The sequence below is a fragment of the Coniophora puteana genome (assembly GCF_000271625.1).
Source record: "Coniophora puteana RWD-64-598 SS2 unplaced genomic scaffold CONPUscaffold_10, whole genome shotgun sequence".
NCBI classification, from domain to species: domain Eukaryota; kingdom Fungi; phylum Basidiomycota; class Agaricomycetes; order Boletales; family Coniophoraceae; genus Coniophora; species Coniophora puteana.
In genome coordinates this window covers 439,083-463,612 of record NW_006913062.1, presented here as the reverse complement: position 1 = coordinate 463,612, position 24,530 = coordinate 439,083, and the positions used below count along the sequence as shown (strand labels likewise).

The window sequence follows — 24,530 nt, the reverse complement described above, 5'->3', positions numbered from 1 at the left end:
GGTTGATGCACGGGGCGGGTTGAGGATGCTGGCCCGAGACGATGCTGTATATATGGTTGGTTTGCAGGGTCGTCTTCTTCAGCGATAATAATACAAGCGGTCGCTTTGGCCAGCACTCAGGCAACTGCTGAATATTGAATGTGAAGGGCTAGCACGATCATGCTGTACAATACATGTACGTACATGTGGAGGCCGACTTGCGGTTGACGTTCTTCTAGGGTCGCATGCTCCGAGTCCACCCATAGAGAACTGACAGCTCCAAATACATTTATTGACCGGCGCCTAGCTATGGGCCAAGACAAACCTATACATCTGTCAAATTAAAAAAGAGCGAACCTGAGCGAACCTTCCGAAACTAAGGACTAGGTCGGGATGCGGAACAGCTTGGTGCGACTTGAGCTTAACTTAGACCAATTAAAGCTATATGTTGGCGGCCCTACGCACTCGCCTCTACCTTGCTTGCTGGTGATGAAAATTCACGGGGCTCGTCCCATATCAATGGGCTGTGGATAGTCGAAGTTGGGGTGTCATGTCAAACGTGGCACTGGTCGATTTTTAGATTGACAAACATGAGTCCAGGACGCGGCCTCTCCCTTGTGGCCCCAAGGAAACCGAGCCATCAGATTGGACGGACAACGTTATGTTATTAGCGTACGTCTCATCGTCGAAAAGATATAACATTGTCAGTTGTCAGATGGAAGCAGCAAGCCCTCCCGCATCACCGCCAACACGTACAAAACTTGATCGTATCCCAGCATCCATGATCGCTCACCACACTGCTACTTCTATCTTGAATCTCCAGAGCTCTATCAGGCACCGTCGTCTCCTGCTGCTGAGACTCTGATGAAGTCGAAGAAATCGAGACATCGTCATCCGCACGTGTCTGACTACGTTGGCCTCGGGGGTTAGTTGAATCGCCAGCGGCGGCGATGAACTGTAATGCAAACGTATTACGTTAGCTACCGTTTATTTCGATGGGTACATTGGCAACGTTATACATACGGTCTTGCTTTTTGCAACGCTTACGAGACGCATCGCCCGTGGCCAACGATGGTGTTCCTTGCCCGATCCAGGGGCAGTCGGAGGGCCCAGAAAACGTGACGTGAGGCGAGCAACAAGTCCCAGCCGCGGACGGTTTGTGTCTTGCGTTGTCGCCCTTTGAGTGTTCTGAGCACGGGCGTGACTCAATTGAGGGTCTGTGCTCGCACGGAGACGAGCACGGGTGGCGTTGCTGAAAGCCGCAGGCATCTGGAGAAGGTTCAGCGTTCAAGTGCAAGAACAAGGATGAGCAGAGCTGATATACTCACATTCATGAGCGAGTCATCGTCAACGTCATCGACGGCTGCCTCTCTCTTTGAAGTTTCCTCCTTCTTATCCTGTGGTTCCATGCGATTATGTGTACATGAGAAACCGGACTAACCCCTCACAACCACGATTGAACTCACCTCTTCCATCGCTGATTGCCCGTCGCCACGCGGGAGTATCATCTTCCCTGTCGCAATGTCATACACCTTCATCGATCCATTCTCTAGCCCAATGGCGACTCTATCTCCCTGAGGCGCGAACGCAAACGTAGTAACAAGGCGTTGCTCTTCAAGCTTCCAAACCTGAGACCCGTTGGTCACGTTAAACAACTCCACCCCGGCATCAAGCTCATGATTACGCCAAATACGCAGAAAGGTCTTCCCATCGGGCGAGTATGAGGTCTGTCTTGTCCGCACAAGGGGAATAGAGAGACCTTGCACCTGGCGCGTAGCGAGATTCCAGACACCAATATGTCCCTGTTCGGAGGCGCTCAGAAGATGAAGCCCATCTGGCGAGAAAGACAGTGAATGGTTAAGGTCTGAGCGCCCAGAAGTTAGTTCAGCGGTAGCGGCCATCATTCGGACGTCGCATATGCGTATCTTGCCGTCGTTTTGGGTTGTGTACGCAAAGCTCTGACCATCTGGTGAGAATGCGACGTCGGAGATGATTCCGGTGTCCTGTATGGAGCGAATCGTGCGATTACCAAGAACGTCGTGTACGAGGTAAAGAGAGCTGGATTTCTCGAAGAGAACAGCAAGAACAGAGCCACTCGCCGAGAAGGATAGTTTACGGGTCCAGTTGTAGGTAGCCATCAGAGGAGAACCGTGTTGTTTCCCCGTAGCAGGGTCCAGAAGGATGACATTGCCCCCTCTGCGGGAGGATCCAGCGGCAAGCAGTGTGCCGTCTGGACTTAGCGCGACATAGCAGCCCCCTTGGGACAGCAACTCGTTCGACATTCGGCCTGTCTCGGCGTCCCAGACACATATGTAGTTGTCATCCCGTCCACTGCTCATGAAGTGACGGCCGTCAGGGAGCCAATGGATCGCTTCGACTCTGCCTTGTTGAGCACGGTGAAGCGCGGGGATTGGTAACTGCATTCCATGAGGCCGGTCAGCTATACCATTTCTGCTCGAGCAGATGAGAGGCACATACAGACGACAATGCGATTTTTCCCGATTTTACGTCCCAAATATTCACGTTGTTACTGGCATCCACGCACGCAATGCGTTCCTTGAGTGGGGAACAGGCCAACACTCGTATCTCGTGTTGCGATCTGTTTCTCAGGGGCCCAAGGGCGAGTTTTCCAGTCGAAGTATCCCACACACATATCGTCTTCGCATCTGAGCCATCGATCACCCAAGCAGCATCCGCCGAGAAGCACATACAGGTTGTTTCATCGTCATGACCTATAAGAGGACCGTTCAGAGGACCACGCGTAGAGGACCATATATGAATCCCTTCTGCGGATGCAACGCCAGCGAGCAAAGTGCCATCAGGTGAAGAAACATGAGGGGCGTTGAAGCGAGCGAAGGGTATGGATAGATGGACACTCGTATCTTGTTTGAGGATCAAATCAAAAGCACGGACCTCGAGGGGAGCACCAAAAGCCACGGCCTGATCGCGGTACGCGTAGAGAACCGACCGATCATCAGAAGAGAAAGCAAGCAAAGCCTCGAACCGCCGCTTTTCGGTCGCCTCGGCGACATCCTTAACCACCTTCCCTGTGCTCGTATCTTGCAACACAACGCGTCGCGACGTCATAACAGCGATAACCTTCCCATCCCACGAAAATCTGACCCCGTACGACTCAGCGCCAGCCACACGTTCACCTTCATACGCCGTCTCCGTCCGATCTACCGCCTCGTTGTTGCGGTCCTTCATAAGATCCCAGACAAAGACGCATGCCTTGTTTTCACGGGTGTGCTTGCATATTGCTGCAAAATGGCGTCCTGAAGGAGAGAACGAGATGGAGTGAACCGGGAGAGCAGGCGTCAGCAGCCAGAACAGCTTCCCGTTCTGAGAGTCCCATAGGTGTATATGGCCGTCACTGGTCCCTGTCGCGAGGAGCTGGCCATCGGGAGAGTACTCGATGCAGGTGACGTCCCTTGTATGACCAGCGAAAGGTTGAGGTTCCGTTGTGTGGCGTAACATGGAGGTGTAGGGCAATGGTAAAGAGGCGTGTTGTGGTGTGAGCGATTCAGGACGATGGCGGTGGTGCAGGCATGTACGGTGATAAAAGGCCCACGTTGGTTCGCAGTGGCAACCCCGTGCAACTTGAAAGGGGGTGTGGGTCCAACTCCATGAGATGACTCGGAGAACGCCGGAGGAAGGCGAAGCAAGCCGAAAACACAAGATTTAAGCGCCGACAGTCTGACAACCGCCATTACGCCAGGCGGAGTTGAGCGGACTCCGTCTGGTTCTCCAAGCTCGTCATTGTGCGGGTGACCTCGTGAACCAATGGAGCAGGCGTTTAGCTGAACAAGCCACCATCTGGTAATCCATGGACAAAGGATGGGCAGTCTATGCAAAGAAACTCGGCCAAACCCAGTCGTTCATGGCGTAGCTTAGGTCTGTTTCATTCCTCACCTTTGGGTAGGCGGTTTCACATTAACACCCTCCGTATAAGATGCAACTTAGTCACAATTTTGCAGCCCGAACTCTTCGAGTCAAAAGACTACGAAACGCCTCTGAAACACGACACATTTGTCGGCGTGGGGATATCACCTTTCGCGCCCCCAAGTCGTAGGTTCAGCACAGTAAAACTAGACCAGGTAATATTGCCGCGCTTTAGGGCACGGCAACGCCCGTCACCCCTCCCTTTGTGACCAGGACATGTAGGCGACAACTAGGCGACACCAAGTCGTACTTACATTGCAACCACATGATGTTGCCAACAGCGTCAAGTAATATATCATAAAACTACATGGGAATAACATGTTGCAAGGATAACCCAAGTTGGTAGAGTCGCTGTCTCAAACCCGACAAACATATCTTCAATTGGAACGCTGAGACAGCCAGACCCTTTGCGAAACGTCCCGAACTTGACTTGAACTTGACTAATATGGACCCTTTAATGGGATGGTAGCAACGTTGAAAACGCCGAGGGATGAAACACAAGAACTCAATTGTAGGGAGACAAGACGAACTTTGCAATAACATAAACAACATAGACATTCAAATCGTGTGAAGACAAAAAAGACGACTTGAATATTTGAGGAGCACGCAGGATGAAAGGAGTCGACACGTGCGACGAATGAAGGGAGTGAAGAGAGAAAGTCCCAGTGGAGGAGGTTGGGATGAGAGTATGTGCGGATACTGGAAGGGCTATAACCCATGGTGCAAAGCGCAATGTATGCTCACGATCCCTATGCGTAACGCGTAACGGACAAGAGCACTGGAGGTAGGCCAAGTTTAGGAAACGATAACGTGACACAATCGATTTTCTCAACTCCCCGCCAAAAAGTGGAAATAAGAGCACCCCTCTAACCCTGTTACCCCTAAGGGTAACGGGAATGTCAATGAGGCTGACGTCAGCGGAGACAAATGCATTCCGGACCTTTCGGAACGTCAGTGTGGGTCAGTGTGCTGCAGTGCGACGGATCTGTTCTTTCACCACAGGAACCCTGAGCCTGAGAGGCCTCGCTGCCCCAATTGATCAGAGCAAACGCGTTGACCAGAAGACGTGTACGCTCGGCACCCGCGCCCGAGCACATGAACATGTTCGGCAGCGAGCCAATTTGATCTCTGTGTTCTTGAGGCGCTATGACTCATGAGCCTTGGGGGATGGACACACATAAAAGATCAGTTAAACCATTCTCGATTCTGCCCAATTCGCAGCTACATCATAAATCACTCCAAAGTTTGCAAGCTTCTTTATGACGGCTTCACCTCAGGTGCTTGTTGTACGTACTTCTTCCGTTCCGCACAGATATGTTCAGTTGCTGACAAGGTGCAAGGTGGGTGCTGGTCCCGTAGGTCTCGTTGCTGCGCTGGCACTTTTGCGGAATGGTCTCTCTGTCCGCGTCATTGAGAAAGCAAGTACCCCGCATATTGGTCAACGTGGGTCAGGCAATTTCGTGAGCACACATTGGGCTTCCGGTGCGGATATTGGCGCTTTAACGTCATTTTCAGCCGCGCTCTCTGGAAACATATCATTTCCTCGGCGTGCCAGAGATTGACCAGGAAGGCAAGCCGATCCAGCTCGTCCACACACACAACATCGGTAGTCTATAGGTTTTGAATGAAGTTCCGATGACCCCGCACTTCGAGCCGACGCCAGCCATCCCTTTTGTGCGTGTTGGGTGAAGTATCAAGCTGCGCTTTTACGCTGATATAGTTTGTCTGGCTTTAGATGAGCCCGAAGGTCATTGGCCAGAACATCGTAGAACGGATCCTGAGCTCTCACATACAGAAACTGGACTGCGCTGTTGAGTACGGGACAGAGCTCCGGTCTTTTGAGCAAAACGAAGCGGGTGTGGTTGCTCAAATAGTGACTAAAGACGGCGACAAAGAGAAAACCACCACGATCAAATCTCAGTTCCTCGTTGGCGCTGACGGCGCCCGAGGTAAAGTCCCACTTTCTATTTTCATACATTTTCCGTCCAACGAGTTCCCCGTTTGTACAGGTATTGTTCGCAAGCAGCTTGGCTTGACCTTCCTCGGTGAGACTCGTGAAACCGTTCGAATCATCACCGGCGACATTCGTTTCAAGTGTCCTGGCTTGTCGAGAAACGTGAGTTTTCAACTGAAAACATAGCTTATATCATGAGTTGACGGATGTGCGCTTAGTATTTTGAAGTCTTCAAAGACGACGCCGCGGGAGACTTGTATGTGATTGGTTGTTCTGTGCAGATGGTGTGCTTTACTCAGCCACTTCATAGCATTGCTTTCCGCCCCACTGATGAGATAATTGGGGGAGACGGCTGGCAGCTTATCGTTTCAGGAGATAGATTTGATGTTGATACCTTGCTATCTGACAAGGAGGCGCTGTATTCCGTTATCAGAGAGACGCTAAATGCTCCCGTCGACTTCTTGGAGCTGGTTTGGATCTCCGAGTTTCGGTACGTGTGGAATTGCTGGCCACTTTCCATCAGCTCATCAACCGTTTGAAAAGACCCAACATTCGGATGGTGAACAGCTTAGGGCGCGTAAGGGTGTTCGTTGCCGGAGGCAAGTAAAAAGTCACCTGTTTCTCGGCTTAGGCTATGACTAAGAGAACGTGAACAGATGCTGCTCAGTAAGCAGTTGATTGTCCTTAACCGCTCACCTGCTAACTGTTTTCCAAGCGTACATAGCCCTACTGGCGGTCAAGGTCTCAACTCTGGAGTTCAAGACGTCGCAAGTCTTTCCATTTTTCGAAGCCTTCCTGCTGACATGCTCGTTTTTCTCACGTCTAGTTCAACCTTGCGTGGAAGATTGCCCTCGTGGCAAAAGGCATCTCCCCGCTATCCTTCCTCGAAACCTACACAGCCGAACGCCTGCCAGTCATTGCTCAAATGTTAAACATCACTACAGCGATCTTAGATAAGACCATCGGCCCGAACCGCGGGCCCGTCGAGAGCGCCATGGAGCGCGGTAGAATCTTATTCATGCTCGGCGTGAACTACCGCACGAGTCCCATCGTGCTCGACGAGTTCTCTGCCGGGATACCACCCGTACCCGCATATCAACTTGACAGAAGCGACGAGTTGGTCGCTGGCGACAGAGCACCCGATGCACCTGGTCTGGTCGAGGGAAGTGCGACGGTCAGGCTGTTCGACATCTTCAAGCCCACTCATCATACCGTGTTAGTGTTCGCCCCTGACGTCCAGGTCGCGGCCGACATCGTGAAGTCGCTCGAGGCCTACTTCGCCTTTGCTTGCTCTGTGGTTATTCTTCCCGCGTCGGCTATCTTAGGTTCTCCGATCCCATCGGCGAGGGTCGTCGTCGACAAAGACAACTACGCTCATACCCACTATCTCATCAAGGACGAGCCTCGAGTCATCATCGTGCGGCCAGATAGTGTCGTGGGCGCTATTGTGGCGGGATCATCAGGTGTTCATAAATACTTTGGCTTGATCCAGGTCTACTGAATTCAATTATGTCCAAATCATGTCGTTCGCTTACCTCTTGCTGATGTGTATGTAGTCTTGTTTATACCATCCCCACTCATTCAATGCAAAAACGAGCTAACTCAATGAGTGGGAGAAGTTAGAGAAGTTGGCGTGGCTCCCCGCGCAGGTGTTCGCCCATCTCCTAAGCATCCCTCTGATAGAGTTGCTTTACAGCGCTTGCTGGCTAATTGCTAACACCGCTCCTGAGATACCGTTGAATGACCTTTGAGATGTCGGATTTCTGAAATCAGGCTATGAAATGCGGTGTCCGGATCTAATCTCGATATGGACGTGCTCCCTGTCGTTGTCACCCTCGTCGCAGCTTTCAATAGTACGAAGCTCGACATCTGATGACTCGGTGCTACATGCTTTTATTTGCTACAATGATGTTCCGGTTTAATACATCTGCAATACATAAACGGCGGTCTCCGAATACACGTCTTCTACACGACCTCAACCCGCTGTGGCAAAATATTCGTTCCTTTCCGATCGTCATTCACACTTTCAACAGTCTTGTGTATTTGTATGCGCATCTATAAAGAATGATCAGTGGCAAGGCGGTCTAAGCTATGACCATCAGGTTACAATATTGTTAGATTCCGAAGAAGAGTCAGGTCCCGAGTTGTGCACAGTCGATAGACGAACATTGTCGGCGGTGGCGATGAGCATCCTGGAGCGGGCTAAAGTCGCTTTGCGCGAGTTGAATCTAAAGCCTTGAGTGAGCTCGAGCACAGCTACCACGTGGTGAAACATACGACGCCATCAAGGATACACTATAGACTGAGCCGAAGTTAGTGACGCGCTGACCAGTCAACGAATAGATTATACATACGTTTGACCTGGACTTCGAGGATACCCAAAAATGCGAGAGACGTAGGCATTGCAAGGAACTGAATTACGTGAGGTGATTGGAGGCTGGAAAACCAGCCATGTACTCACAGCTATGAGGACAAGTACTGCGCCAAGTCTGCCGCGCGACCAATCAGCACATCTAGGCTCCAGTGTGGTAGAGTACTTACGATGTTAGTGCACCGGTACTGATGGTATAGAGGACAAGACGATGGATGATGGTATCGGTGCTGTGATTTCGGCGGATTGTAAGGCAGGGATGTAATGAGAGCACAGACATTCTCACCGTCGCATCCCTGTGCGTTTGGTATACAAATAATACCACAGCACAAAGGCGATCAAAGCATCGACCGCTATTGAGAATAGCCAGCTAACCAGGACCGGTACCTGATTTCAAATATAAGGGGATCAAACAATTGAGGAAGTTTCAGAGTTCCTGACATATGCAGCCTTGCGAAAGTCGTCCCACGATGTCGCCCCAATTCTAGTCTACTCAGCGAAGATGTCTAAAGAGAAAAATGCCATGAACATACGCAAGGAACGAATTCGTCCAGCCTAGAACTGATTACATGAGATGACGGTTTGCAATCAGTTACCAGTAATTAAAAGACAGAGTCACGACAGACCTAGTCTTCCCAGAGCAAGAATAGACTATCGAACAGATCAGGCCCACTAAATGTGTGCAAAATCAGGTTCGTATTACGCACGAGGACGATAGGGCTCCAGAGATTGTTGCATACTTGAAGAGCGTAAGCGATATGATTTAGAAGGTAATACGAAACTCACGTCTCCAGATTCTCCATATGAAACACAAATTCACGATGAAAGCTACAGTAAACTGGACATGAGAAATTTTGAGTAGAGGAGCATTTCACAAGAGGTCAGAAACGTGCCCCGATCACGAAGGTTGCAGGCATGCTCCTACGAAATGTCAGCCTCTGCGCATGTTCTGCACACATATAGTAGGAGGTTGTAACCTACCAAACTACCTGAGTCAGCATGAATGGGTCTGCGAAGTTCTGGATAAGGTAGTGCTCCACGAAGAATATGGATAGCCCAGTTTTGACTGTCTCCAAAGCCCTACAGGAAGTTCACATCCAGACGATTTGCAGGTGTAGATGAATTTGCCTCTCACCATACAACGGCTACCTGTATGTATGTGTCAGGCGGGCCCGATTTCCAAAATTAAAGCAAATAGACTGTACCAGCACCCTGAGGCCCAAGGGATCGCTACTATAGTGTTGGGCATAGAAGTGCAACTGCATGCAGTTCATCCCATACAGCCCCATCGTGAGTAATGTGCCCATGAGAGGGCCCTGCATGTACGAATCGGCACTGATGGATGACATCTCCTGCGCGACGCTGGCGGAAGGATGATAGATGCAAGTGATCTCGTCAGACGGGCGAGCTCATCATTTTATGTATACAGGCCTATGGTTTATAATGACGCAGCTCTCACCACGGTTGATGCGGGTTGCGAGAAGTTGCACTGGGCATGCACACGCAACACATCAAAGTGATTTCAAGATAGAGCAGGGTACAGCCCTAGTTGGTAGCGGTTGGTGGGGATGAGATCTAGATCTCAAGAAGCCGAACGCACCTTGGCCGGATCTTTGACAGGCTAAAGATGGTACATGGTCCGTGAGGGTTGTGCTGGCCGCGAGCGGCGGAGCGAGACTGGTTCGAGTCTAAGTAAGGCTGGGTCAAACCATCACTACTATGGATAATGATGTTTAGCGCCCGTATGTTTCGTTTTACTAAAACTCATAGTCGTAAGCCATATGACAGTGCTATGCCTCGTACACTGCACCAAAGAGGCGGGGGGCGACTCTCGCATCGAACAGAACGAGCTTCCAAAGTCCGATCGGCAATCTCCGTCCGCATAGGACCAATTATGTCTGTTGTGAAAGACTTCATGCACATCAACTTCTTCGAAGTATATCTGAGAACCTGCATCCTCGGAAAACGCGGCATATAACCCACTTTGACCTACTCATCACGACCCCGGCAAGAATGTAGTGGCCGATTAGGGACTGAGGGTATACTCTAGTAGTTGACGCTCAAGGAGCCGTGATGAGATCTCGTGTTTCATTCTGAAGACAAACAGCGCTCAATCCGACAAGAAACATCAGAAGAAAGCTCACAGCGCTATGAGAACAGCCTTTGAGCTTGAAGCCCCGACTATCAAATGAGCAAGCGTGCTGTACTAGAGTTCTGAGCTAGGGTGATCTCACTACCTCACAAGAGTGCCAGAGTGCGGTGTCAGCAGCAAGAGTCTTTGCGCTATCGGAAGCGTCCGCCCCAAACGGATCCATCGTTCAATGACATTCAAAGTTGTGAGATTTACAGAGCGTAAGCTCCTGGAAACTATGGTCAGAGAAGGTTTCAGCGCTCGTAATAAAGTAGACGAAGAAGGCGAGAAAAACGTCCGATAGTATTGTGGTAGTAATCCGCATCCTTGGTACTCGAAACAGAAGTCAAATACGGTATCTGCCGTAACTGCATCAGCGCAGTGGCCATCAAAGAGCTCGAGGGTGCCTTACCATATCAGATTGGGTATATGCCCCTTCCTTTCCTCCTCTCCTCTGGTTTCCCAGAATCCTCAGGATCAACCACCACCTACTCAGTCTCACTCAACGCCCTCCGAATCTCCTCTTCGCTCACCCTCGGTTCGAACTTAACCTCAAACGGGTTCGGATGCACAATAGCACCATCCGAAAATGCCATCGTATCGATCTCCTTGCCCTCGATCTGCGTTATGTGGAACGCCCACAGCAACAACGCTGCATTGATGTACAGCGAGCGCGATGCAACCTCCCGCCCTGGGCAAACTCTCCTCCCGAACCCCCACGTGAAGAAACGCGGCTGTGGTTGAGCCCCGGTTTCTCCAAGCTGTGAGTCATTGCCAGAGGTAAAGGAAGGGACGGGCTTGGACGTCTTGGCGGACGGATCAGCCTCGCAGAGCTCCCCGTGCGCATCGATCCACCGCTGTGGGTCGAATATATGCGAATCGGGGTACGCGTCTGGGTCCTGCGAGATGGACCAGATGTCGCCGACGACAGTCGCGCCTGCCGGGATCCGGTATGACCCGTTACCGCTGATATCTTGTGGGATGATGATGTCGCGCGTGGCGGCATGGGCCATGCCGCCTGGTGTGACAGTACGCCAGCGCAGGCACTCGAGTACGAAGGCGGAGACTTGGGGGAGGGAATGGCGGTCGCTGAATGTTGGAGCTGCCGAAAGCGGGGATCAAACGGATGTGGGACGAGGAAATAGTATAAAGATGGTATGAAGAGAAGGGGATGGAGAAGCGGAAAATGTACGTACCTCGGTGGCGCCCGATGGTAGCGTCGAGTTCGTCTTGCACACGGACCTGGGCTTCGGTGAAGCAAGCGGCTGCCATAATCATAACGCTGATTGCTGGTGCAGTCTGTGTGGAATGAGACACGCTCATGGGCCACCGAGAATCCAGGGAAGCTCACCGTATCCGACCCGGCGCCGAACATCGACCCAGCGAGATATGCCAACTCAACGTTGCTCAGTTTGAGCGCCTGCTGGTTCTCGAGGAGATACTGCGCGAGGCATGGCCCTGCCTGTTCCGATGCCTGGAACGCATCGAGCCCCGCACACAAATCCATCAGCTTCATGCGTCCAAAAGCACAGATTGCCAGCCTTATGAACAAACTTACAATCCGCCCCTTTGCCTCATGGATCATCCCCTCGAACAATCCCCTTTCCTCCTCCCTCCAGCGCCTGAGCTCACTCGTGTACCCAGGCAAATACCTCAAAATCGGAAACGAGTCTACCAGATATGCGCCAGGAACCGTTGTCTTGCCCATGCGCGTGATGCACTGTCGGATAGCGATGACCTCGGGGTCGGTATACGACGTGGGTGTCCGCTTCCCATACGTGATGCTCATGATTACGCTCGCGGCGTAGCGTTGTGCGTGAAATTGGTGGCGAGATGGATCGGCGAGGATATCGAGAATGAAGTTATGCGCATGTTGGGTCTGAATGGACTCGTACGAGGCGGCCACCTTTGGTTGGACGAGGGCATGCAGGGCTCTATGTAAGTGAGAATATTTATCAACATTTACTTCCAATCGTGCCAACGGCGGGGTGGGATTATTGTCGAGACGTACTTGCGGAATCGGTTGACCCGCTCTCCAGCACGCATCGTGAGCAGGCGGTTGCCTCCCGAGAGAATCTCCGATGCAGCGATGAGTCTTGGTCTGTCCGCCAGGGCTGCACCCTCCTTTTCCAGTATGTCCAGGGCCGCCTACCATCCACTACATTAGCACCGCCAGTGAAAGTATTGCGATAAACGAGAACGAGGTGGATTTAGCGAGCATACCTGATATCGCCCAATGATAATGAACACGTTCTTCCCCCTCCTTAGCGAGAATACGGGCCCATACTCCTCTGTCCACTGGGCAAAGGTCTGTGACCTGTATTTTCCCGGGAATGTCTTCGTGCCGTAAAACCAGTGTGCGGGTGGACCAGGAGGGAGAGGTATTCTCTGAGAGCTCGCAATGTGTTTGTAGGAGACCACACCTACGAGGGTGAGCAGGAGAGCGTAGATGGAGGATGATGACAACATAGTATAGCGGAGCTCCAGCTGCCAAGGTTGGGTGGCCTGGTCAACTAGAGATTATAACCGTTCCAAACTGGCCAGGTTGTCGTCCTTCGCGAGGTGCGTTCCGAAGGTTGTGGTATCGGTAAGCTATTGGAGGGATAAAGAGGGGGAGTGTGACTTGTGCATGTCCGACTCGGACATTGAGGCACGGAGAGTCATAACCTGACCAACGCCCAACAGTACTTGGAGGGTATAGGAGAAGCTCGCTTGGGGGAAAAGTCGAACTTGGATGTATATGATTGGCCCATGAGGCCTCCGAGTCGGAGGGAGGAACGATCAGGATGATGTCGGTATGGATTTCAGGTGGTCTCGGTGACTCTCGGCGGACTCAAAGTGGTACACGACATTGCCTGGATATAGAAGGTTAGTCCGACTCGGAACGGTGGTTTTATACTGAATTCGCCAATGTCAGTACTTACCCTGAACAAGCCCTGCAAAGCTCTGCAAGCACTTACCACGGCGAGTACGAGTCAGATTAAAATAAGCGAAGTGTCGCAGCCGGAGACATCTTACCGTCCCCACTTGTGTAACTTGATTTTAGACTGGTTACCGAACGCTCGTGTACCACAATGCGCTCGCGGAGCGTTGTGTCGGCCCGGGGTCACGGTGCCAATGATCAAGTCCCCCTCTCTTCGAATGTTCTTCTTCAAAGCGTATGAACATACGCTGGCAGTGGATTACTGATTGACTTTACGCCACAGCCACTTATCCCACTGTGCGCTAAAATATTTTCACGCCAGTGTCCCATGTATTATAGGTACGCTGCACGAATTATTAGTCTCGTAAGTGGCAATCAAGTGGCAATCGCCGGCAAAAAAAAATCTGCTTACTCTCACCATCTCAAATGGGAAGACGTACCGCTAGTCAATCATGATCATTTGTATATAATTCCAGATGCTTACGATGTGTGACGCACAAGCTCATCTATAAGGGCTGCTGGTGCGTTGTGTATCCTCAACAGCGCAGTTCCTCGTTGACGTGCACTAGCGGGAGCTAGATATTAGTCGAACCAGGTACATTCATCAATCAACCGACCGCTAGGTTGCTACATAGCAGCAGTGGGACGAATCGCTGAATGTCCTACGGAACACGAATAAGTATATGCACCCCTAGTACGTCATTGTGAGTGAGGCTTGCGGAAAGCCCGACGGAGATTCCATATACTGAGACCCAGCTACTTACATGTACACACACACTGCCGATACTTCTCGCTCGCACCGCTTATCGGCTCCCAGGCGACATTACACCTTATGTGATGCAGGTAATACTAAGTGCCAGCGCCTGTGATGACAAATGCCTTGTATCCTCATAGTCGCCGAATCCATCGTTCATTTGAGTAGGTAACAGGCGTTCCATACACCTCAGGCGCTGACAATCTGACTTGCAAGAGCCTAAAAAGATTGATCACATCAGCTGGCGTATCAAGGCTCGTGTTAGCGCCTAGGTAGAACAAGCATCACAGAGCCGATCGTGCAGGAGAGTGAGAAATCAAGACGTGAGACTCAATGATTACCCATACTTCCAAAATCTATGGTCGCAGCTGCTAGCATTAGGGGAATAGCGGTCGGCAGATCTAGAAAAGCTGGACAGCTGCAAGCGTCGTTGACAAGTCGTTGATAGGTAGTCATGGTCAGAGAGAAAGATGCGGCTTTTATGTAATCGGTCAACGCGACGCGACGAACCGTATGCTGTCAGATAGGGGCTATACTACGACCTCCACAGTAACTTACGAAAAACTTGCGCTTGTTGTGTTTATTCCAAAAATTACAGACAACTAAGTGGTTAGATACGGAGGTAGTAGTACAAGGGCCTCTTGTTTAATCAAGGCATACTTTGACGTGAACGTACTGTACTTTTTCGACCACTCGCTCGTGGGAAACACATACCTAATCCGGTCTGTCCCACTTTTTGGCTCGCGGGTCAGGACCGACGTGGGACACATGGCTCGTCAGGGGCTAATTGTCCCGAAGTTGTGGGACATCCACTGGTTGACAATGTTCCCGACTGCGCAAATTGCTGTTTATGACCACAGCCTTTGTTCTTAGATTGTTCAAGACATGCTGCACTGGAGTGCAATCGCCCTGCCTTGGCCTTGGCTGGTTGGTGAGCCCGCATTTTTCAGGACATCTGTCCTTCAATGTTCTCAAGCTCTCACCACCCTTCACGAAGGAGTCGACCAGCAAGATTCGTTTGCACACCATGAATGTATTGACGACAACACTTGGCTCCAGCCCGAAGATGCCATGGCACAAATCCTCAATCCGGACGGGAGAAGCGGGATGGGTTTGTCTCAATTGGGTCCGGGCTTTGCTGATGACCTGGGGTCACCTCAACGCTGACTTGATAGAATTGCCGAGAAGGAAGAAACCACGCCGGGGGAAGCAATGTAAAGTTTCTACCAGAAAGTACGACGAGTTCTTGGATCACTAGATACTTTTTCACATGTCGTAGATTTTTTTATGATTTTATTTCGAATTTTCGAGCTATTTTACCGAATGTCCCACTTTTTGGCTCATAGGGTCTCGGGGAGGTGGGACAGTCCCACCCTTTTTGGCTCGCTCGCCCGGTCCGTGGGACATGGGACGAGCGAGTGGTCGAAAAAGTACAGTAGTCCTGAGTCCCTCCACAGGTCACGTCAGGGTCAGAATTGACGTAAACCCGGGTTTATCCAATGAACTGCGTCTCCGGGGCACCCTTGTGGGATCAACTAGCAACTCTCGAGCTCTACCGGTTTCCGGCTGGTTTTGGTCCAAGGTTTCCTGAGTGTTGACTTGCCAGTTCGGATTATAAGATGGCGGCAATGGCGTGGGGTGGACTTCTCTCATCGGCGAATCAAGCGGCCCCGCGTCTTCATCTCGAACGTACGCTGTGTTGCGTCGGGACACGGCGTCTTCTCCATCCGTGACTACCACAGACCATCCCCCTGTGCAGAAGAACAGAATCAGATTCTTTGAACGGATATCATGGTGTGTCACTATAGCACAAGCCACCAAAAGACGTAGGGAAAGGGAACACACCTTGGTTAAACACTCGCTTGTTCCTTTGCTTTCGTCTCCGCCACATATACACGGCGCCACCAGCAACGAGGAGAAGGCCCGCAACTCCTCCCACCGCACCCCCTACTGCAGCCCCGACTATGCGAGACGAGTGTCCACGATGGAAGTCGCCATTGTGGAAAGTGCTTGTCGTCGTCGATGTACTCGATGCGAGGGTAGAAGAGCCCTCAGAATTAATAAGCGTCGTGGGCGTGCTTAGACTCGTACTAGTCTGCGTTGGTACGCTGAAAGATGTACATACATCAATGAGCGCCCTCGTCTGTGGTGCAGGCCAACTCACGAATACCACTCTTCTCCCAAAGTCTGCGAGTTTGATCCCGAGCCCGAGCCGTGATGCCCATGGTGAAAGTCTTCCTCGTCGTCTCCAAATTTCCTAGAAAGTTCTTTGGAGCAAGGAACAGCTGAGACTCTATCAAAGAGACTCAACACAAAGGCGGAAAGAAAAAGAGTGACAGCCAGCTGTCGCATTGTGAACAAAAAAGCCTTCCTGGCACCTGTGCTCTGAGGATTAATCCTGAGGAAAGGGTGAGAATCGTTATCTAGGGAGACAACATGCAAAACGGGCTAGACATAAGATTTAGGGCTCTGACCACGCCTCATAAGGCAGTGCCTTTCAGTGCGAGGATCTTCTCTTATGAGGGCACCCTCGACATGTGGATGGGAACCGTCGCGAGGGTCGTGAGTACTGCAAGTAACGGATAAAATGAAGTACCTCGACCGGTGATCCCGAGAAGTTCAATAATGCGGAGCTAGATATGAGCGACCTCATGACAAGTCTAAAACTCTCAGGCCTGCAGACAGCGTAGCGCTGGTTTAGCGCTGGTAGCATCTCGCAGCGCAGACCAGTGATCAGAACACCACTGCTCATAATCGGTTCTTGCCTAGCCATTTCAGATCAAAGTCATTATCAGCATGATTTACGAGGAAAGTTGAAGCAATAACGAACGAACCTTTTTCATGGCCCAGTCACGGAAAGAGCGTCTGCAATCTCCTGGACGACGTAAACAAATACACTGAGATGGCATCTCAAACTTTGAAGTGTACAAGACGTCCGGGAATTCGCGAACGTTATCACCTTGACCCGGGCAACAGGTGCTTGACAATTCGACATCTGTTCGCTCGCCAAACCTTAAAGCAAGTAACGTCACGAAGACCTACGTCGCAGCAGCTTCTGGACCTAGTGGTTCCATCGTTCCACATTTCCTTGCTAACGAGCCTTCACAACATAACTTCGGAACACAACTGTTTATGCATGCCGCATGACGCAACAGCAAAACAATACCCTTGATTGTAGTGAGGGAGACACCTCGCCGATCAGAAGACGCCGTCTTCTTTCCTAGAGAGGGTCGAGCTTGCGCCAAAGGAACCCCCACCTCTCTGACGCTTTGCCACACATGTTTCGTCGTCGGGCAGGCGTGTTCTATTGCGACGCAAACCACAAATCGAGTCTATCCATGAAGCCATGGTCACTTGCCGTACTGCTCTCTTCTTCCCCTACACCCCGATGTAGAGTTGCATGGCCCATGACGGCAAACTTGAATGCTTACATGTGCCGATTATACTCTGAGTCCGCAACATAGCCATCCAGAGAAAACCATTATGCTTGGCCCACGCCATCCTTGCGCTCCTGCCTCGCTTTCTCTGCCTCGATGCTCTGCTCGCGCCACTCGCGACCTTTATAGATCACGAGCAGGGTCATGCCCTGAGAGAGGAGCATCAATCCTGCCCAGAGCGTGTACAGCCCGCCATCGCCTATCGCGTCCTATCAAGGCGATACTATAGTGATCAGTGCATCCATGAAACGAAGGGTGCAGGGAAAGACTCACCTGAAGCGGGATGGCGACCTCAGCTGCGACGAACGCGAAGACGCCGCGAAACAGGCTATTGCTCGCAACGGCGCTTGAGGAACGGCCGACATTAGCATCGACGACATAGGACAGCGTGCTACTGTATATCCATCTGCCACGCCACGCGTTAGCTCATTCCCAACAGACCAATATCCAGAGGGGGGACGGACATAACAAAGAACCCGCAAAGGAAGAGCATGACGCAGACCGCCGCAATGTGCACATGCTCCTGACACACCCATGCATACCCAATTACGGATGGCGGGAAGAATAGCATCACGATCTTAGTGCCGTCGAGGCGCATCTGTGCAGTGATAGTAATTAGCTCGGGTTGACACTGAAGTTGACGTGAGGACACACCTCGGCGTAGCTTACGCCCCCGTTCGCAGCTTTACGTCGGGCGAGCGCCCTGTCGGACCACCGACCACCGAGGATGCTACCCGCCATATTACCCAGTGGATGTCAGATAACTTGATGAGTATTTTTCATTGTGCTAAGAAGCTCTGACGTCATACCAACTCCAAAGGTGAGTAAGACCAAACCCGTTGTCATTGCGTTGTAGCCGTACGAGTCGGCGAGCGTCCGGGCGCAGGTGTACGCGATGCTGTAGCCGAAAGCGAAAAGCAATCCTGCACCGCGATATTACTAACGCATTCCCATAGGAATGGGAACTTACCTGAAGAAGTTATGATAACCAGGTTGTTCTTCCGCCTTATCACTCTCCAGTACGGAGGGAATGGATTGATGTCTGCAAGCGAGGGTTTTATCTCTTTCATCGCCTCCGCTGACACCACGACCTTCTGCGCCTCCAATTCTTTTGGCGATCCCTGCTCAGTCCCACTTGTCTTCTCGTTCGCGTGCTCATGTTCAATCGATGGTCGTGCCGTCGCAGGTGTAACATCGCCTGACCCTGACTTCCTTGCCTTCTGCTGCTCATGCTGCTGCCTCTCCCTTATCCGCCTCTTAAGCACATTCTGGTACGTTAAACTCCGCTCCTTCCTGAACGTATCCTTGAAGAGGAACGCGAACGCGGCGAAGATGACCCCGCCCCATATGCACAGGAACCAGAACACAGCGCGCCAACCAAAACCCTGCGTAAGCGCACCGCCAACAATAGGGCCAAGAGCAGGACCGAGGAGTGGCGCAGAGTAGTAGATGCCCATCATCGTCCCGCGCTGGTGCGGCTCGTATATGTCAGCGAGGGTTGCGGCACCAACGCTTATGAAAGGGCTGGACCTGGAGGCAGAAATGGGGGTAAGTTAATTGAAAGGGGCAAGGTTCTGGGAAGACTATCCGCACCCAGCTGCTTGCAGGACTCGCATGCCTATCATCATTCCTATTGTCTTGGAGATGGCGACAATGGCGGTGGTGATAATGAATATCGTGATGGACACAAGGTATACCAGCTGTTAGAACGCACCCGTAAACATATGCAGGGATTTTAATACAAGCAAGCAAGCTACTCACCTTCCGACCCTTGATTTCGCTAAGCGCGGTCCAGAATAACGGAGCACTGCCTTGTATGAGAATGAACATGGACAAACTTAAGCTGATGTCTTGAGCTGACGCATGGAGTTGCTGTTGAATCTGGGCGTTGGCAGCTATGGAACAAAAATTAGGTGAGATAGGAGAGCAAACTTCTGTACTAACGTACGATTTTGAATATTGCCTGTCAAGCCCGATATCACGGCCGCTCCTGATATTATGAATAACACCAAATTCTAGCCAACGGGATAGCCATAAGAGAAAGTGTATGAGAAAGACTAGAAAGAAAGCTCACCTTGCGGGTGTTTGACCACGTCCGAGGGTCATCCTCGACGTGTACGTGTTCTATGTCGACATTGACCTCAGGTTGGCTAGAGGGTGATGCTATTGTGACAGGCGTCGCAGTCCCTGGGCGGTGGTCTTCTGGGTTATTTGAAGTCTGAGCCAGAGCTGGTGATATGGCGTTCAGGTTCTGGGCCATCATAAGGAGGTGGAAATGGGAAAGTACAGCCGGACCGTAGACTTGAAGTACTCGGTCGTGGAGAGCTGCATGTTGACGAAGAACAATGGTGATATATATACCTGACACAAACGAGACGAACGAAAAAGTGACTGGAACGAGGAAGTCCGAGTCGGACCTGACTCAGTATTGTGCCGGTAAACCGATGGGGTTGCTGTCTTCAAAGGTGGAGTTATCTTGTGCGGATTGGCTGCTCGTGTTATCTTCTTGAACGCAATAGTCGGCCGATGTGTTTTATCCACAATGGCCGGCCAATGACTCGGACTTGTTGACCTTAGTCAGAGAAGCTTGTAGGCCCATCGAGAAAACGAGGGTCGTACATACTCGTCAAGAGCTTTGATGTAGACAGAGTCCGTCCAATAGAAATCCATCCTGTAGCTCAGCATTAGTTTTATTGAGTTCACGCAGCATGACGCTATCTTGGCTAACGCGGTACTTACCCGTGTTTCATGCGTGTTATTCCCGTCCTATCACGCGTTCTTCGAGCATATGAATCAAGTTAGATTTTGTTCATTCAGCAGCTATTAAGAAAACGACTGTCTGTCTTCATGCCTGCAGATTAGCATGAAGGAAACGCTTGGTGTTACTACGATGAAGGAAAGTTGCATCACAAAGCGCTGAAACTCGTATCCAGGATCTCATCCTTGGAAACTTGGACCGATGTGAGATTTGAGTTGAAGCCGACCTGAACGGAAAAAAGGAGTAGACAGAGGAACAATGTACACTGGGATTCGAAATCTGCAAACCCTGAGTGAGCGAAACGATACACTATCAATTTGTGTGAAGGCCTTAGCAGGATCATTGCCGTCCTGGTCCTTCAGCTTCATGGGACATTGTTGTCTGGCTGCACTGGCCGCGGCGTGGTATGCGCAGGTAGAAGAAGACTGTACCCTTGATCCGTGGTCGCTTGGTGAAAGTGCTCTTACTCTCTTCTTCTATACCTCCGCGAGGCGAGTTCGCGTGGTCCGCCTCGGCCGGCGGACGTGTCGGGAAAAGCCAAACGTGGATTGAAATCTTTTCCTATTTAGATAGGTTTGCAATCCCCGTTGAAAAGCGACGCGAACATTGAAATATGGAAATCCCATTGGACAAGGCTGACCCCCATCAAAAGGGTGTTACCGAGTCAATCCTATGGTAATCACCTTATGTAAAATTAGCTATGCCGGCGACAGAAGTTGCCCCGAGGTCGAGGTGTATGGCCAATGACGGCAAACTTGAATGCTTACATGTGCCGATTGTACCCCGATTCTGCAACATAACCATCCAGAGAAAAGTATTATGCTTGGCCCACGCCATCCTTGCGCTCCTGCTTCGCATTCTCTGCCTCGATGCTCTGCTCGCGCCACTCGCGACCTTTATAGATCACGAGCAGGGTCATGCCCTGCGAGAGGATCATCAGCCCTCCCCAGAGCGTGTACAGCCCGCCATCGCCTATCGCATCCTATCAAGACAATATTATATTGATCAGTAGGCCCGAATTGCATTCATGAAACAAAGGTTGCAGGGACAAACTCACCTGGAGAGGGATGGCAACCTCAGCTGCAACGAACGCGAACAGGCCACGAAACGTGCTGTTGCTCGCAACAGCGCTTGAGGAACGGCCGACATTAGCATCGACGAGGTAGGACAGTGTGCTACTGTATATCCATCTACCATACTACGCGTCAGCTCGTCACAACTAGAAAGGAAAGACACAATAACAGGGGGACTGACATAGAAAAGAACCCGCAGAGGAAGAGCATGACGCAGACTGCCGCAACGTGCACCCGCTCCTGACACACCCATGCATACCCAATGACGGATGGCGGGAAGAATAGCATCACAGTTTTCGTGCTATCGAGGCGCATCTGTGAAGTGATAATAACTAAATGGGCTCGGCCGACACTGTAGTTCACTCGGGGACGTACCTCGGCGTAGCTTACGCCCCCGTTCTCAACTTTGAGTCGAGCAAGTGCCCTGTCGGACCACCGGCCGCCGAAGATGCTGCCCGCCACACTGCCTGGATGCCATATAACTCAATGAAGACGTTTCATACGCGTAGAAACCTTAACGACATACCAATACCGAAGGCGAGTAAGACCAGACCTGTTGTCAATGCGTTGTAGCCGTACGAGTCGGCGAGCGTCCTGGCGCAGGTATATGTGATGCTGTAGCTGAAAGCGAATAGCAATCCTGCAACTCGATGTTACTAGCGTGCTCCTCATAGGAATGGGAGCTGACCTGAAGACGTTATGGCAACCAGGTTGTTCTTCTGCTTTATCACTCTCCAGTACGGAGGGAGCGGATTGACATCTGCAAGCGAGGGTTTTATCTCCTTCATCACCTCCGCTGACACCACGACCCTCTGTGCCTCCAAATCTTTAGGAGAGCCCTGCTCCTTTTCGTTCGCGTGCTCATTTTCAACCGATGGCCGTGCCGTCGCAGGCGTAACATCGCCCGACCTCGACTTCCTTGCCTTCTGCTGCTCATGCTGCTGCCTCTCCCTTATCCGTCTCTTAAGCACATTCTGGTACGTTAAACTCCGCTCCTTCCTGAACGTATCCTTGAAGAGGAACGCGAACGCGGCGAAGATGACCCCGCCCCATATGCACAGGAACCAGAACACAGCGCGCCAACCAAAACCCTGCGTGAGCGCACCGCCAATAATAGGGCCAAGAGCAGGACCGAGGAGTGGCGCAGAGTAGTAGATGCCCATCATCGTCCCGCGCTGGTGCGGCTCGTATATGTCAGCGAGACTAGCGGCACCAACGCTCATGACGGAGCTAGACCTGGAGGCAGAAATGGGGGTAAGTTCAGTAAAAGGGTAAGGTTTAAGGGAGACTACTCGTACCCAGCTGCTTGCAAGACTCGCATGCCTATCACCAGTCCTATCGTCCTGGAGATGGCGACAATGGCAGTGGTGACAATGAATATTGCGATGGACACGAGGTATACCAGCTGTTAGAACGCCTCCGTCAACGTGCGAAAGGGTTATGACACAGACAAGGTTACGCACCTTCCGGCCCTTGATTTCACTAAGCGTGCTCCAGAATAATGGCGCGCTGCCTTGTATGAGGATGAACATGGCCAAACTTAAGCTGATGTCTTGAGCTGACGCATGGAGTTGCTGCTGGATCTGGGCGTTGGCAGCTATGGAACCAGATTTAAGTGAGGTAGAAGAGCAAACACATATGACACCTATGCCAACGTACGATTCTGAATATTGCCTGTCAAGCCCGCTATCATGGTCGCTCCTGATATAATGAACAACACTGAATTCTAGCCAATGTAATAACATAAGAGAAAGCGTACGAAGAAGACCAGAAAAAAGGTTACCTTGCGAGTGTTTGACCACATCCGAGGATCATCCTCGACGTGCACATGTTCTATGTCGACCTTGACCTCAGGCTGGTTACAAGGTGATCTTATCGTGACAGGCGTCGCAGTCCCTGGGCTGTGGTCTTCTGGGTTATGTGAAGTCTGAGCCAGAGCTGGTGAAATGGCGTTCAGATTTTCGACCGTCATAAGGAGGCGGCGGCGGCGAAGTACAGTTGGACCGTAGACTTGAAGTCTTCGGCCGTGGAGAACTGCATGTCGATAAAGGATGACGATGATATATATATGTGACACAAAATAAACGGTGACTGGAACGAGTAAGTCCGAATCGAACCAGACTCAGTATCGCGCCGGTCGACCGGGGAGTCAGATGGTATTCAGATGGTGTTGTCGCCTTCAAGCGTGTGGTTATCTTGTGCGGATTGGCTGCCCGTGTGATCATCTTAAGTGCACCAATCGGCCGAAGCGTTATCCACAGTGACTAGCCAATGATTTCGTGTGAATATTGCCTTAGTTGGAAAAGCCCCTGTTGGCTTTGTAGGCCCCGCCGAGACAACGAGGCTCGAACGGTGGTACGTATTCGTCAAGTGCTTCGATGTGAACAATGTCCGACCAATAGAAAACCCTACTGTAGGTCGGGCAATTTTCATGAGCTCATGCAGCATGACGCTATCTTAGCTAACGTAGTACTTACCCATAATTCGTGTGTGATCCACGTCCTAATCATGCATTCTCCGAGGGTTGGAGTTTGTTCTCCGTTCAGCAGTTATGTAAGAAACCGACTGTCTGGTCTTCATGGCCGCACAAATAGCACGAAGGAAATGTTTGGCGATTACTGCGACGAAGGACAATCGCGTCGCAAAGCACTGAAACTCGTGTCAAGGATCTTATCCTCGGAGATCTGGACCAGTGGGAAATTCAAGATGAAGCCGACCTGAACGGAAGAAAAGGGAGGAGAGAGAAGGATGATGTATGCTGGGATTCGAACCGTCTATGTCCCGAGTGAGCGAAATAACACGCTGTTGATAGATACAAAGGCCTTAGCAGGATCGTTGATGTCCTGGTCCCTCCCTTTCATAGGATGTCGTCTAGCCGCAGCGCGATATTCACAGGCAGAAGGCTGTACTCGTCGCTTGGTGAACTATTCCTCTTTTCAACACCTACACCTGTACGAGGCGAGTTTGTGCGGTCCGTCTCGGACAGCAAATCTTCGGATGAAGCATTGCTATGTTCGTCCTATAACCTATCGAGGTGATCATGGGAGGGGCCTATGTCTCCAGTGGCAGCATTACGCTGAGGTGCAATAACGTCAGCTGTGAAATCTCTGCGCAGAAGGAAGTACGTACACAGTCTCACTTCGTACAATGCCCACAAGTCACATCGCACGCTGCCAGCAATCACAGCTGTCAACGTCCCTATCAATCG

At 51.2% G+C, this 24,530-nt stretch overlaps 6 protein-coding genes across 6 annotated transcripts; 1 reads left to right on the top strand and 5 right to left on the bottom strand.

Moving 5' to 3' along the window:
• Window positions 1-665: 665 nt before the first annotated feature.
• CONPUDRAFT_167289 (YVTN repeat-like/Quino protein amine dehydrogenase) lies at window positions 666-3,565 on the bottom strand. The gene is made up of 5 exons (XM_007773119.1): window positions 2,458-3,565; window positions 1,446-2,396; window positions 1,308-1,376; window positions 1,003-1,248; window positions 666-934 (listed from the first exon to the last, which is right to left on the bottom strand). The coding sequence occupies exons 1-5, from the start codon at window positions 3,454-3,456 to the stop codon at window positions 719-721; spliced, it is 2,481 nt and encodes an 826-aa protein (XP_007771309.1). The 5' UTR covers window positions 3,457-3,565; the 3' UTR covers window positions 666-718.
• Window positions 3,566-5,261: 1,696 nt separating this feature from the next.
• On the top strand, window positions 5,262-7,472 carry CONPUDRAFT_167288 (uncharacterized protein). Its single transcript, XM_007773118.1, has 10 exons — window positions 5,262-5,381; window positions 5,437-5,595; window positions 5,657-5,870; window positions 5,931-6,037; window positions 6,094-6,131; window positions 6,186-6,365; window positions 6,419-6,474; window positions 6,532-6,541; window positions 6,591-6,642; window positions 6,702-7,472. Exons 2-10 carry the CDS (start codon window positions 5,557-5,559, stop codon window positions 7,374-7,376), a joined length of 1,371 nt encoding a protein of 456 aa, XP_007771308.1. The 5' UTR covers window positions 5,262-5,381; window positions 5,437-5,556; the 3' UTR covers window positions 7,377-7,472.
• Window positions 7,473-10,865: 3,393 nt separating this feature from the next.
• CONPUDRAFT_156234 (cytochrome P450) lies at window positions 10,866-12,846 on the bottom strand (the record flags this gene model as incomplete). The annotated part of the gene is made up of 6 exons (XM_007773117.1): window positions 10,866-11,479; window positions 11,574-11,676; window positions 11,729-11,851; window positions 11,936-12,311; window positions 12,389-12,525; window positions 12,601-12,846. 6 exons carry the CDS (start codon window positions 12,844-12,846, stop codon window positions 10,866-10,868), a joined length of 1,599 nt encoding a protein of 532 aa, XP_007771307.1.
• A 2,417-nt stretch (window positions 12,847-15,263) lies between these two features.
• CONPUDRAFT_83726 (uncharacterized protein) lies at window positions 15,264-16,547 on the bottom strand. The gene is made up of 3 exons (XM_007773116.1): window positions 16,219-16,547; window positions 15,900-16,162; window positions 15,264-15,805 (listed from the first exon to the last, which is right to left on the bottom strand). Exons 1-3 carry the CDS (start codon window positions 16,404-16,406, stop codon window positions 15,513-15,515), a joined length of 744 nt encoding a protein of 247 aa, XP_007771306.1. The 5' UTR covers window positions 16,407-16,547; the 3' UTR covers window positions 15,264-15,512.
• A 988-nt stretch (window positions 16,548-17,535) lies between these two features.
• Window positions 17,536-19,751, bottom strand: CONPUDRAFT_156233 (MFS general substrate transporter; the record flags this gene model as incomplete). Its single annotated transcript, XM_007773115.1, has 10 exons — window positions 17,536-17,700; window positions 17,765-17,897; window positions 17,956-18,089; window positions 18,146-18,221; window positions 18,294-18,414; window positions 18,462-19,021; window positions 19,085-19,191; window positions 19,253-19,386; window positions 19,440-19,506; window positions 19,566-19,751. The coding sequence occupies 10 exons, from the start codon at window positions 19,749-19,751 to the stop codon at window positions 17,536-17,538; spliced, it is 1,683 nt and encodes a 560-aa protein (XP_007771305.1).
• A 1,315-nt stretch (window positions 19,752-21,066) lies between these two features.
• Window positions 21,067-23,294, bottom strand: CONPUDRAFT_156232 (MFS general substrate transporter; the record flags this gene model as incomplete). The annotated part of the gene is made up of 10 exons (XM_007773114.1): window positions 21,067-21,231; window positions 21,307-21,439; window positions 21,504-21,637; window positions 21,698-21,789; window positions 21,849-21,962; window positions 22,011-22,558; window positions 22,621-22,727; window positions 22,786-22,919; window positions 22,982-23,048; window positions 23,106-23,294. The coding sequence occupies 10 exons, from the start codon at window positions 23,292-23,294 to the stop codon at window positions 21,067-21,069; spliced, it is 1,683 nt and encodes a 560-aa protein (XP_007771304.1).
• Between the last annotated feature and the right edge of the window lie 1,236 nt (window positions 23,295-24,530).